The sequence below is a fragment of the Notamacropus eugenii genome, chromosome 6 (genome assembly GCF_028372415.1).
Source record: "Notamacropus eugenii isolate mMacEug1 chromosome 6, mMacEug1.pri_v2, whole genome shotgun sequence".
NCBI classification, from domain to species: Eukaryota; Metazoa; Chordata; class Mammalia; order Diprotodontia; family Macropodidae; genus Notamacropus; species Notamacropus eugenii.
In genome coordinates, this window is record NC_092877.1 from 137,365,595 (window position 1) to 137,379,427 (window position 13,833).

Here is a 13,833-nt window from a genome sequence, read left to right on the forward strand (position 1 = left end):
GTAAAATACGAGAGTTGAACTGACTCAAAGAACTCTTTAAATCCCTTCTAATCCTAAATCTGTGAACCCATTTAAAATCCAGTTTAGTACTAGAAGACTTTTTTTACTTTACTTTAGAAAGGCATTCTTTTGTGTTTTACATATTTCACGTGTATAAACTATATCAGATTGCTTAAGGTCTCAGAGATAGGGAAGGGACAGAATTTGGAACTCAAAACTATTAAAAAATGTTAAAAAATTGTTTTTAAATTATTGGAGGGGAAAATAAAATATTATATTAAAAATTTACTATTTTGGATATCAAACTGAAACTTTTCTCAGTATGAACATATTTTGTCACTAGTCTGTTCTGTAACCAGAAGCTGGTTGCAGGTTTACAATAGCCCAGGAAAAGAAAATGATTTTATAAGTCTGATTTTTCTGATATCTTGTTTCATTCACTATATCTAAAGATATAGTCAATATATTTTAAGGAGTTTCTAGGAGTGAGAGCTTAAAAATGTTCACCTACTCCAAACCCTTCATTTTATCAATTAGAAATCTGAGGCTCAGAAATATAAAAAACACTTATCCAAAGTCACACAGTTATCTAAAGGGATTCAAAGGAGATTGATTTCCATGTCTGGTAGAAGGGCCCAAAGCAAATAGCTCCCCATTTTTTAGCAGAGTTTCCCATTCTCTGGAATCTCATAAAAGTTCACAAATTCTGTAATTGGACCAAATTCACAAATCATAGGCATTCAAATAAAAAATTCTAGCGTGCTTCTTAAAATAATAAGCCATTTTCCAAACATTACACCACTGATCTCTTCAGAAACTGTAGATACAGAATCAGTCTTCAAGTTACCTCCAGTCCAATTCAGATCCATTAATCTTGCTGAGGGAAAAACTTTTACCTTTCTGTTTCGGAAAAAAGCACTGAAAGATTTAAATTCGTTTATAAGGCCATTCATGGCGGGAGAGGGAAGGCAGTAGGACTAATTAATGCTGAAGCTCCCTAAGGAGAGACACAGGCAATACCGAGATAGGGAGCCAGAAATTTAGATATACAGTAAACTGTGGCCGAAGGCGGTTAAGTGACTTACCCAAGGTCAAATACACAGTAAGCATCAGGAGTTGGCATTTGAGCCTGGGTTTCCTGATTCTTTACACTGTACCATCCTTTAAGAAAGACCAGAAAGAAGCCAGAAGAGCCAAGAAAATAAAATTAACATGTTCTATCCCACACAGGCTGCAAGGGTACGTTAAAAAAAAGTCTTTCCAGAGGCTCTCCCATACTCCTGGGAGTGACGATTACAGACTGTAACTGAAGTTACAGTTCGGTTCAGTCTGTAACTGAAGATGTTAATTGTCAATCTTAAAAAGTGATTTTCCGCGAAAATAAAACTGCAGACAGGATTCCTCAAACCCCAAACAGCCAAGGGAATGGGGGCAGCGGGAGTGGGCCAGGTAGCGCGGGGTGCGAGAAAAGGGGTGCAAAGGGAAGTGGTGGAGGAGAGGTGCAGCAGGAGGAGAGCAGAGAGTGGGAAACTCCGTAAAGAAGGAGCAGGGAGCGAAGAAGAGGCAGGAAATGGGTGCCTGGGGCACCCACAGATCCTTCCTCCCGACGGAGCGCGTGAGCCAGCCCTAAAGGAAAGCTCGATCACGGTGGCTGGGCAGCAGCGCGACGTTCGCTCAGAGAATCTCGGCCCCAGAAAGAAGATTTGGAAGTAAACTTAAAAAACCATTCCCAGGGTACTGGGAAGGAAAGGAGGAGGAGGAGGGATAGGGGGCGGAGGGGGGTTGGGGGCACCGGGCACCGGCAGAGCCTTCATCCTTACCTCTCAGATGCCCCCAGTCAGCGCTTAGCCAGGAAAGGGAGAGGAAGGCTCCCAGCGTGAGCAGGGCCAGCAAGCTCCCTTGCTTGAACCTCATTTCATAGCCCCGGCCCCCGGGACCCCTGGGGGTCCCTTCCAGAGCCGCCCCTAGGCTGGAGGAGAGGGGCGTGGCCGCTGCGACGCCCTCGGGAGCCTCCTGCGCTCCAGGTACCCTGGGCCGGGCACCTGCCGAGACAGGCGGGCGGGGAGGGAGGGCGCCCTGAGCACGGGTGGGGAGGTAGGGCGGGCGCCCTGAGCGCAGGTGGAGAGGTAGGGCGAGCGCCCCGAGCACCGGCGGCGCCACTCGTTCCTCCGAGAGCTTTGGGGACTGGGGCAGGGGCAACAGCCGGAACCAGACGGAGTGCGCGGGGCGTGTGCTCCTGGGGAGCGCGCCACGCCTCCCTGGCCACTGCCCCCACGCGCAAAGAGCCGGCGGGCCGGCGGTGGAGGAGCGGCGGCAGCCTGGCGCACAGCGGGCTCTGTCCGAGCTGCCCGCCTGCTCTCCGATCTCCCTGCTCTAACCTCTTCTCATAGTGGGCCGATCCTTCGGGGCCCTATTTGGGTTTTCTTGGCGGAGATACCGAGGGGTTTGTCGTTTCCTTCTCCATTGTTACAGATGAGGGACTGAGTCAGACAGGGTTCAATGACTTGCTCAGGGTCTCGCAGCTAGTGAGTGTCTGAGGCCGGATTTGAACTCATGAAGATGAGTTTTCCTGATTCCAACCCATGCACAGTGCCCCCTTGTTGTCCCGAGCGCCTCTCACCTTCGCTCTTACCGGGGGCGAGTTGGAGCTCCGTAGGTTCTGAGCTAATTGTTAAATTTTCACTGGGGGCATTATACAAACGCTGCAAATCAGAGATTTGATATATTGCTTTGTTGATAATCTTAAGAAATTAAATGTCTTGCATCTTTTTTTTTCTCCTCCTCCTGGTTGTTATATGCCAGTCTTCTCTCCAATCTCACCGTCTCCCTAACCTTCTCTAGTCTATTGAATAATTTATTTAGGGTCTACAGTACTTGGCACATCCTAGGCACTTTATTGATTTGAATTAAATAATATGTTACAAAGACAAACATAAACCCAGTCTAGGTTCAAGGAACCCATTCTCTACTCAGTAAGCCTACCTGCTGGGGCAGAGGGAAGAATCAGGAATATCTCCCAAGTTCTCCTGTCCCTTCTCTTCTCCAGTCCCCCATCTCTCTCCCTAACACCCTCTCACCTTCAATCTCACCATTTCCCTCACTGTCCTCTGCTCACCGCCTCTCCAGTCCCATCATCTTTCTTCCTATCCCACCCCCATCTTCCCTCCTTCCCCTCTCCAGGCCCACCATCTTCCTCCCTGACCCTCACTCACCTTCCCTCCTTCTCCTCTCCAATACCACCATGTCCCTCCCTCTGTTACCCTTGAAATTTTACAGACTATCCCAACCAAAATATTTTGATATGGTTGTCATGTTTATGTCTGATTTTGAAGGGGGAATGAAAGGAGGGGTGGATAAAAACTGTGAAAGACTTTTCCATTCAGTAACTTATGCTTGGTTTTTTGTTTACCTCTTCAAAAAGGTCAAAATGTCAGTTGTGGCAAATCCTAAATAAATTGGAACTGGACTATATCAGAAATCTTCAATTTAACAACTGTAGGACTTCAAATGAATCACTTGAGTTTTCTGGGTCTCAGTTTCCTCATCTGTAAAATAAGGGGGAATGAGCTAGCTCTACATCCTACAATTTCCCCTGCTGTGTTATGCCACCATTTCCATTCCTAACTCCTCTGAAATTCCCTTTCTTCATGATATGCCCTAATTTCCTTTTCTGAAATATGAGCAGGTTTGGGTAAATCTAGGTGTTTAATAGATACATAATGAGTTCAGGAACCTGGCTTAGAATCCTGTCTCATACACTTCATTAGCTCTGTGATAATGGACAAAGTACTTTTGAGGAAGGTCAGGAAGAACCTTCTGTTAAGTGGTTGCATTTAAGTTGAACTGTATAGGACAACCTGTACAAAGATCTAAAGACATTAAATGTCTTGTAAGAGAAGCACGAAGTAGAGCAATCTTGTGGGACTGTGGAGTACTTGAAGAGGAATATATAATAAACTGGGAAAGGTCAGCTGAAACCAGCTTGGGAAGAACTTGAGACTCCAAACAGAGGTGTCTGTGTTTGATCTTAGAGTGAAGATTCTTCCCTTTTTTGTGTGAGCCTGGCCATATCCTCCTCTCTCCTCCACCCCTCAATAAACTCCCGGGGCTCCCATGGCCTCCAGGATCAAATACAAAATGCTCCATTTGGCATTCGAAGCTCTTCATAACTTAGTTCCTTCCAACCTGTCCAGTCTTCTTACACTAAGGTGTAAGGGAGTAAGGTACCGTATAGTATTCCATCCAATGACATTGGCCTCTTGGCTGGTCCATGAACAAAAACAATACTCCATCCCTCAGCTCTGGGCTTCTTCTGTGGCTATCCCTCAGGCCTGGAGTGCTCTCCCTCCTCTGCTCTGAATGCTGACCTCCCTGGCTTCAAGTCCCAACTACAATCCGACCTTCTGCAGGAAACCTTCCCTAACCCCTCTTAATTGTAGTGCCTTGCCTTGGTTAATTATTTCCTATTTATCCTGTATGTAGTTTGTACATATTTGTTTGCATGTTGTCTCTTCTGTTAGATCACAAGCTCCTTGAGGGTAAGGATTATCTATTGCCTTTTTTTCCTTCTTTACTCCCAGGGCAGTGCCTGGCACATAGTAGAAACTTAGTAAATGTTTTGTGGCTTGACTGACCCTTTTGCAAGTAGGTGAAGCCTATACACCCTTTCTCAGAATAAAGGGGTTTTTTTAATGTATAAAATGAAATACATAGGATTACAAAAGAAACAAATTATATTGAAATATAGTTGCAAAAAACCATTTTTATTTAACTTCTCAAGCTCAAGGTTAAGAACTGTTGACCTACACTTAAGAGGAAGCCATTGGAGTTGGCACATAGTAGGCACCTAATAAATACTAATTTAATTGAATTAAGCTTTTGTATAGAGTCAGATACTGCTCCCACTGTCTCATAAAGCTCTCCTCTACCCCACCTGCCTTGCTGTTTGTCCTTTGTTCTCAAAGAGAATAATGACATCAGGGAGGTGATGCGAAGGCATGCAAGTGAATTGGATTTAAGCGAGGGAGGGCTGAGCAGTCACCAGCCTCACTTTCTCCTCCTCTAAAATATCAGAGAAATACCCCACCTCTAGGATATCCAGAGAACTTCTCTTTATGTCTCTGTTTCTCTGTCTCTTTATCTCTCTCTCTCCATTTCTCTCTCTCTCTCTTTACTGTCTCTCTCTCTCTCTCTCTCACACGCACACACACACACCAAAAGACTAAAATGAAACCCAGACCCTAATAGGTGGGGGGTGGCTTTTAGGGGACAAACTTCTTTCCATTACCCTTCTACACAGAGGCTTAATTCCTAGAACCAAATCCATTGAACCCAGGCTTGCCTCAGGGACACTTCTGACCATCCTTAATAGCTTCACTGTCCCCACAGGAGCATGAGGGGAATAGAGGGTAAATGACAGGAGGAGGTCCCCAAGGGCCATATTTAGCCACAACTTTTTGAAGAAGAAAAAAATGATGAGAAACATCCTGCTGGGTACCTTGCAGATCATTTTGTATATGATCTAAGCTTTTGCCATCCACCGGAGATTAACCGTATATCTAAATAGGAAACTGTGCAAAGGAGAACCCATCACATCTGCTCTCCTTCCCAAGCCTGGAATGTCCCATTTTGAAAATGACATCAGGACCAACCCCATGGTCAGAATATTAAAATAGACAAAGTTCTCTTTGTAGTTTTCTATTTCCCTTTTTGGTGGCTTTTCTCCTTTTTGATCCTTTTTCTCCCTGCTGCCTATCCCTCCTCCCAGAGGAAAATTGATCCAAAAAATGAATCTCCACTAAACTGTTAGGTACAATGTGGTTGCAATATGAGGTAGCAGTGGGGTAGTGCAAAGAACACTAGCTTTTAAATGAGGAGACCTGAGTTCCAGTTTTTTTTTTTAAAAACCTGTTATTTAACCTCCAATCTGGACAGATCACTACCTCATACTTAGAATGATTAGATTATGTACCAAGGGTTAGATCATTTTTAAGATTCATTCCAGCACAGAAGATCTTTTATATTGTTCTTCCCTCCAGAATCTGCATTTTAAAAGAGGATAGTAGTGAGGTAAATACACATAAAGAATTCCCTACAGCCTCTATGGGCTTTGTTTACCCTGAGACCAGTTTAACAATTTTGATTGAACTGATCAGCCAATTTAAAAAAATCTATCAGTTGAATTCTATCTATCAGTTGATTCAGCTTAATTCTTTGTATATTTTTGCATAAAAAACTCTATGTACATTATCTCTCTGATTTGAACCTTATACTAATCCGAGGACATAAGTAGTATAGGCATTATTCCCATTTTACAGAAGAAAAAGCTGAGGCTTAGACTGGTTTAAGAAATTGACCCATGATCATATAATTACTAAGTGTTGGAGAGAGGATTTGAGACAGAAAATCAAGGTCTCTGATTCCAAATATTACACTTTCTTTCCTAGTACAGTGTCACTTTGCAAGGGCATAGGGGCAGTTAGGTAATACCACTCCTTGACATTCTGATCAGGGCCCAAATACATCTTTAATAGTCACACCTATGTCTCAATTCCATCCTGCACCACCTGCCCAATACTGATTCTTCTGCCATCTGTTTTAAAGATTTCCCCAACTCCTCATCTTGTACCTCTGTCTCCTGAATGATTCCCTGGGCTACTGATTATCAATTTGACTCTCTTAGACAGTGATCCCCAACTCTGTTCTTCCTTCCTTACTAGATGGCAACCTTCCCCCCAGCTCCATAGTCAGGTATTAACTATACTTGCTCTCTTTACTGGGTAAATGAGTGGAAGATGAGGGAGCTCTCCCTCCCAGGCCCCCACACTAAGCTTACTGAGTGTTTTTCATCCCCTTGCTGTAGGAAATAGGAACTCTGAGGTATTCATGGAAAGAGCAGTAAGATAAGGAGGTGAAGATTTCTCCCACATCCATGTAGCAGAGGTGTGTGGGACAGGCTCCCTGATATGTACTGTGAAAACCTTGGGGATGTAGAGGGAAAGGCAGAGTTCAACTAGGAGGAAGGTTATCAAAGCAGTAGATAAATAGGAAGAGGTGAATGAGAAAACAGTCTCTAAACCTAATCTACAGAAGACAAAGAACTCAGAGCAAAAATTATATCATTTGAATTTTTAAAAATGCTCCTGTACACCCAATTGGCGATATTTATACTCAGGAACTGACATTTATAAAGTTCACAAAACACTCTCCTCAAAGCAATCCTGTTTAAGTATCATCATTTCCAATTTCAACCAGGTGGCATAGTAGAGTCCTACACCTACAGACAGAAAGACCAGAGTTCAAATCCAACCTCAGACATTTCTTTACTAGCTGTGCCAAGCTAAGTCTTTAAGCCTAAGCAAACCATTAGCCTCTGTCTTATTTTCCTCATCTGTAAAATGGGGATAATAATAGTTTCTTCTTCCCATGGTTGAGATGTAATATTCGGAAAATGCTTTGCAAACATTAAGCCATTAAAGGAATGCTAGCTAGTAAGTCAGATAAAACTGTAGATATTGGACTAAACTACCATTTATAGTGGTTCTATCTGTGTACTTGTCAATTTGACTCATCCTAAGAGATAGTGTTTTGTTTTGATTTGGTTTGGTTAATTGTCATCCCACCCTTGGATTGGAAGAGAACCTATCAGGAAGGTGTCATCTTGACTTGCAAGTGAATTGGATTTAAGTGAGACAGAGCTGTGCAAAGTCATCAGCCTCACTCTCATCAGCCTCACTCTCTCCTCCAGGTCATCGGAGTTGAGTGTAAGAGGTAGGTCAGGATGACTGGCAATGGTGATGGCTCTCTATGCAGTGGGAGACCTTGGCCTTTTTAAGCTTAGGGTAAGGTCTTTTCCAGTTCTCAGTTTGTCTGAGGCAATACCCATTCAACAGTTAAAGGTGAGGTAAGAACTGAGGTCTATTCACTCCAGATCTCAAGGATTGGAAAACCATAGGTCCCTGCCCAAGCACCACTTAATGGTTATTTTTTGGACCCTCCTGCTTCAAAGTGAATTTAAATAGTAATGTTTCTCTTGGCCAACAACCCTGAGGGTCTACTCTTCTGGGTTTGATTATTTTTATTTTTATTAAAGGGGCCATCCCTTGACTCACTTTTTAAAGAGATCTATTCACTGAATAGGCACTGCCTCACTCAAAAGGAGAACCTGGAAAGACCTTAGCTTAAAATGGCCAACTTCTCACTTTGCAACCTGCACCAACTCCAGTCATCCCAATAGCTATCTGGCCACTGGACCCAGATGACTCTAGAGGAGAAAGTGAGGCTGGTGGCCTTGCACAGCCCTTCCTCACTCAAATCAAAGTCTACTGCAAGTCATGTCATCATCTCCCTGATATCATGGTCCCCTTCCAGAACAAAGGACAAAGCACAGAGCCACAAGAATTGAGGTAAAAGATGGTCTACTTTGCCTTCACAGAAGAATCAATGTGGGAGGGAAGGACCCACAGAGTTTCTGGACAGAACAGAAACAATTGCTACTTACACTCACCCTGAGCCATCAAAACCCAAACAAGGAGCAAATGAGATTTGGACTGGACTTCATTATTGGCCAATCAGTGAGACCTGGAGTGATTTGAGTTTAAAGGAAGTTAAGTAGCTCTATTTGAATCCCAATGGGCTTTATCAAAGCCTGATTTTCAGAACTCTATTTCAAGAGTCATAGATAAACATTACTTGGGACAAAAGAGTGAATTGTCCCAGTTTAAAAAAAAAAGAATAAATAAGAAAGAAAAAAAATCTAGCCCCCAAACCCCAAGATACCTTGCAAAGTATAAGGAATCAAAATTTATATTCCTTTGGACAAGGGCCCACATGGACAGAGGGAGGAGAGGAGGAGGAAGAGGAGAAAAAAATAGCGGCATTGCCCAAGCGAAAGTATCCTGTTGGGTCATGCAGGGGGTCAGCTACTGCCTCTCAGACTGTTGGTCGTCCTTCATTCCTGAAGAGGACCAATGACATAGGTGGATGATGTCTTGACTTAAATCCAAGTGAATTGGATTTATATGAGGCAGTACTGTGCAAAGTTATCAACCCCACTCTCTCCTTCAGAATCATCATCAGAGTCCAGTGGCAAGATATAGGTCAGAATTCTGTAGGACTTATGATGAGAGGTGCTGTCCAGCTCCAGAGAAATAACTAGTAAAGCCTGAATGCAAATCAGAGATACTTTTTCTTTATTTTTCTTGGGTTTTTCTTCCTGTGTTTTCTTTCACAGGATGACTTATGTGGAAATGAATTTTGCATGACTACACTTGTATACCCTATGTCAAATTGCTTGCCCTCTCAATGGGGGGGGGGGAGAGGGAGAGAATTCAGAACTAAAAATTTGAAAAAAAAGAATGTTAAAATTATTTTTACATGTAATTGGGAAAAATATTAAATAAGGTTAAGAAAGACAAAAACATAGGTCAGGACTGGTTGGTTTTTTTTTTTTTTTCAAAAGTATGGTATCCCAATCACCCACTAGTTAAAAGAGTAATGGATTAATATAAATAAATCTTCAGAAATCAGAATGGTTTAAAAGAACACATTCATTCCTTTCACATCTGTGTCAGGGATGGAGCGTGGAGGCCCTCTAATATAGGCGATGCCACTGATCATCAAAGTTAAACTAAACTGCATAACTATAAGAAGTTAATATATCCTGGCCCTTCTTTCCCTTTCTACTTTGGTTAGTGATCTCCAGTCATCCTGATGAATATCTGGTCACTGGATTCAGATGGCTCTGGAGGAGAAGTGAGGCTGGTGACCTGCACAGTCCTCCTTCACTCAGATCAAAGTCAAGGGCAAGTCATGTCATCGTTTCTCTGATGGCATGGTCTTCTTCGGCAACGAAGGATGAACACGATCCTGTGAGTAGATGCAGCTGGCTGAATGCTCACCTCCTCCTGTCCTGTCTGCCTCTCCCTCCCCTTCCTTCTCCTCTCCAAAGGAAGGTAAATTTGGATGGCCAAAAGTTGCCCAGTTGACCTGGGTTTTACTGCCCCCTTTCCCTTTCCGTTTCCCTTTCCCTTTCCCTTTCCCTTCCTTTCCCCTGTTCTGTCCCTTGTCCTCTTCCAAAACCTTAAACGTACTACACTCTGAAATTGGGACTCCAAGGGCTCCTGAACCCTGCTAGCTTTAGAGTGATTATCAGTAGTAACTGTTGCAGTTTCCTACCCAGCCTGATGTCTTTTTTTTTTTCTTGACCTCATTAAAGGGGCTATGCCCTGGCTTCCTCTTAAACAGGCCTATTCAATGAATGGGCATTGCCTCACTCTAAGTGAGTACCTGCATAGACCTTGGCCTAAAGGGCTCAAGGTCTCCCAGTGCATCCTGGGTCATCTCCAGTCATCCTGATGAATATCTGGTCACTGGATTCAGATGACTCTGGAGGAGAAGTGAGGCTGGTGACCTGCACAGTCCTTCCCTCAAAACAAAGTCAAGTGCAAGTCATGTCATCATTTCTGTGATGGCATGGTCTTCTTCGGCCACGAAGGATGAATCCAACTTTGTGTTGTATTGCCTCTTTCTCCATTGATTGTGAAGCTGAAAGTCCAGAGAGCCCTCCCCCAGCAAAGGAACCTGAGCCAGAATTCAGAGGAGGCCAGAATGACATTCAAGAGTCACCATTTCATGGCCCCCAGAGTGTGCTTATTTGTTGAAGGATGGAAGAACCCAGCATGGTTGAGGGGTGGTCCATCAAAGGTGGAACAGGGAACTCACACCAAGTTTGCATGTGTGTCTTGTCTTTATCATTAATCTATTTACAACAAAAGTATAAATAGATTGTCCCACAGTTGTGTCCCACTCTCTGTGACCCCATTTGGGGTACTCTTGGCAAAGACACTGGAGTGGTTTTCCTATTTTCTTAAAAAGGCTGCATGATTTTTCCTTTGGAGTGGGTTGCTCTTCCAGTCTGAGGGAAGGAGTATAACAAGCGATTTAATGCTGCTATCTCGGATTTGAGATCCCTGAAATGATGGCTCCAGCTTCAAATCAGGGTAGTGCTTGTCATGAAAATGGCTTCAAGTCAAAGAGGACAAAAAAGACAGGTCAGAATTCACTAGACTACCCCAAACCTTCATATCTCTAAGGCAAGACTGAGATAACTCTGATAACTAAGGATAGGCTTTGTTGGGAACCCACAAGACTCCTACCCTATAATTTGGGGTGGATGAGGGGCTCAGATACCCAGGTTCTTACTAGCACAGAAGACCGGCAGGGACAACATTCTGCCTCAACCTTCTGTGCGCTTTCTGATTAGACCCTAAGCGCTGGGAGGATCGCTCTTGCCTAATTTCTAGAAGCCTTGAGGAGTTGTAGCTCTGGCATTGTATACATCTATCCCTAACCACTTGGATGCTACCTGTTCAGTAGTCTGCAGGCTAGTTGTGTGTACAGACATCCCCCCCTACTAATCTGTACCTCTTAGGATTCTGTATCAGCATCCCCTTGAATTCTCCTTTATGTGTTATCCCACCCAATTAGAATACAATCTTCTTGAGGGCAGAGACTGCTTGCTTTTAGGGTTCAGCACAGTGCTCAGAACAAATGCTCTTAATAAATGCTTTTTCATTCGTTCATTCCACACTTGTGTTAGGGATGGAGCCTAGAGGCTCCCCTAAAATAGATGACACCACTGAAGAGAAACCCTATTAGAACACTGTGAGAAGTTTGTTGCAGGACTCAGATCACCTTGATCTAGGCCCATATTGCCTTCCAAAGTGGATGATACTGCCTTTTGGGGGGCATTGGAATGATTGGGGGGGAGGGGTGTAGTAGCCTCGGGGTGCAATTGGGGGGTGTTGAATAAAGATAAGGGAGCAGTGGAAGCATAAGGAAAGAAAATTTTGAAAAACCATTTCTACATGATTCATCTGTTGTTTAGCAGAGTTCAAGTCACAGTGATTACATTATTTTCCAAATAAACACACAAAATGCTAGTTATAATTGACCAGGTGTCAAGTCTGCTAACAAGTCTTAACAAGCAAGTGTTGACAGGTGAAAATGTCAAGCATTGTCGGGAAGTCCAGCAAGCAAAGGCAGGAATATGTGCATGTAATGACTTGTTTACTGTATGATACTACATGGTCATCAAAATTTCAATGCAGGAAAAAAAACCCCAAATTTATGATGAATTATTTAATTTAAGAAGCATCATTTTTTAAAAAATTAGATATTTCTTGAAATGACACAGTTTTTAAAAAAAAATTATTAAAGGATTAAAGAAGGTAGATTTCTGGGGGAGGTGCTGATTAATTTTTTTTAAAGGGGGCTGTAGACCAAATAAGTTTGGGAACTTATTCTGAGGTATGACTGTCAAAAAATATATCCAGGAGCTGGAATAGAATTCAGTCCTTACTATTCCAAAGCTTTCCCTTCAGTCAATGAGGCTTAAAGAAGATGGGAAGGACCAGGTTTTTTTTTTTTAAATAAGCGTCCTTAAGCTTGAATCCAATCATCAACAAACACAAATATTTCAATATACAAAGACCTCTTATGAAATTTCCTAAAGAAGAACCTCCAAGAAGGGACTTGGCCCCTCTGACTAACCTGAATAAATGAAATCTGAATATTAAGACTTGGTGGTGCAATGAATGCAGTGGCTGGGCCTGAAGTCAGGATGGTTCATCATCTTCTTGAGTTTGAAACTAACCTCAGAAAATGACTCACTGTGTGACCGTGGGCAGTCATTTAACCCTGTTTGCCTCAATTTCCTCATCTGTAAATTGAGCTGGAGAGGGAAATGGCAAACCACTGCAGTATTTTTGCCAAGAAACCTCAAAATGGGATCATGTAGAGTAGGACATAATTGAAAAAAACCCCCAGCAACAGTGGTCCTGTATGCCAACCCTCTCTTTTTACAGATGAAGAAACTGAAACCTAGAAAGGTTAAGGGACTTGCTGAAGGTTCACAGAAGCAGGACTCCAACCCATGTCCTTTGTTTCCAAATCCTGAGCTATTTCCCCTATGCCTCGCTGCCTTCTCAACATTAAGCTTCACTTGTTCAAGTAATCTCCATGAGATTATATTATGGCTTATCTATAGACAGCTCATAAAAGTCTTTTAATTAATATATGAATGTGTGGGAAACAAAGAAAGGGAGTTCTGTTTCCACAGGGTTAGAACTCCTCCCAGTTTTAAGTGACAGCAGTTCATCAGAGTTGTGAGTTAGCATGGTCAGGTAAAAGGTCAGAAACTTGTGTGCAGGCTGTTTGAGGGAAGGTCTATGGCAGAGAATATGAAGTGACATGGCCAAGAGATGATGCGGTGGGGAGTTCCAGGACACTTGAACAGTATAAAGAGCTTACATTGGTCTGAACGAATTGTAGTCTTCCTGTAGCCTTCCTTGGGAGCTCCCAGTTCATTCAGGGGGAATGAACATAACGATTAATAAAAGCTTTCCTGATTTCACAACAGTGAATAAGTACGTTCCTTGCAGTTGGGGGCTTGTTGGACTCATTTCTCACAAGTGCTTTAATGCACCCTTGACCTCATCAATGTGACTATTCCCTCCATCTGTGCTGATCACAACCTATCCATACCAGTCTATCCAATGCAACTTTTGTCCATGTTCTTCTACAGAGTTACCTCAGAACATCTATCTACCTAATGTGTTAGAAGACCTTCTGTTACAGTCTGCAAAAAAAAAAAAAACACAACAAAACTTGTAACCTTCTGTTACAATATGGTTTTTTTGGCCTAATCTTTCTTTAACCAACAGACTTGGCTTTCTCTGTGCGTACCCCGTGTTCCTACACTCCCTTCTGCTCTGCACCTTCTCTTGAACACTCCTTCCTGCATATCTGGAGACATTCTACTTGGAATATTTA

The 13,833-nt window shown here is 43.0% G+C and overlaps 1 protein-coding gene across 1 annotated transcript in view; it reads right to left on the minus strand.

Annotated features, from left to right (window-relative positions):
• The window catches only part of MGAT4D (MGAT4 family member D), a 126,276-nt gene extending 124,056 nt beyond the window's left edge, over window positions 1-2,220 (minus strand). The window contains exon 1 of the mRNA XM_072621101.1: window positions 1,821-2,220. Within this exon, the coding sequence (XP_072477202.1) occupies window positions 1,821-1,914 (94 nt within the window). The 5' untranslated portion in view covers window positions 1,915-2,220. The remainder of the gene's footprint in view (window positions 1-1,820) is intronic.
• Window positions 2,221-13,833: the final 11,613 nt, after the last annotated feature.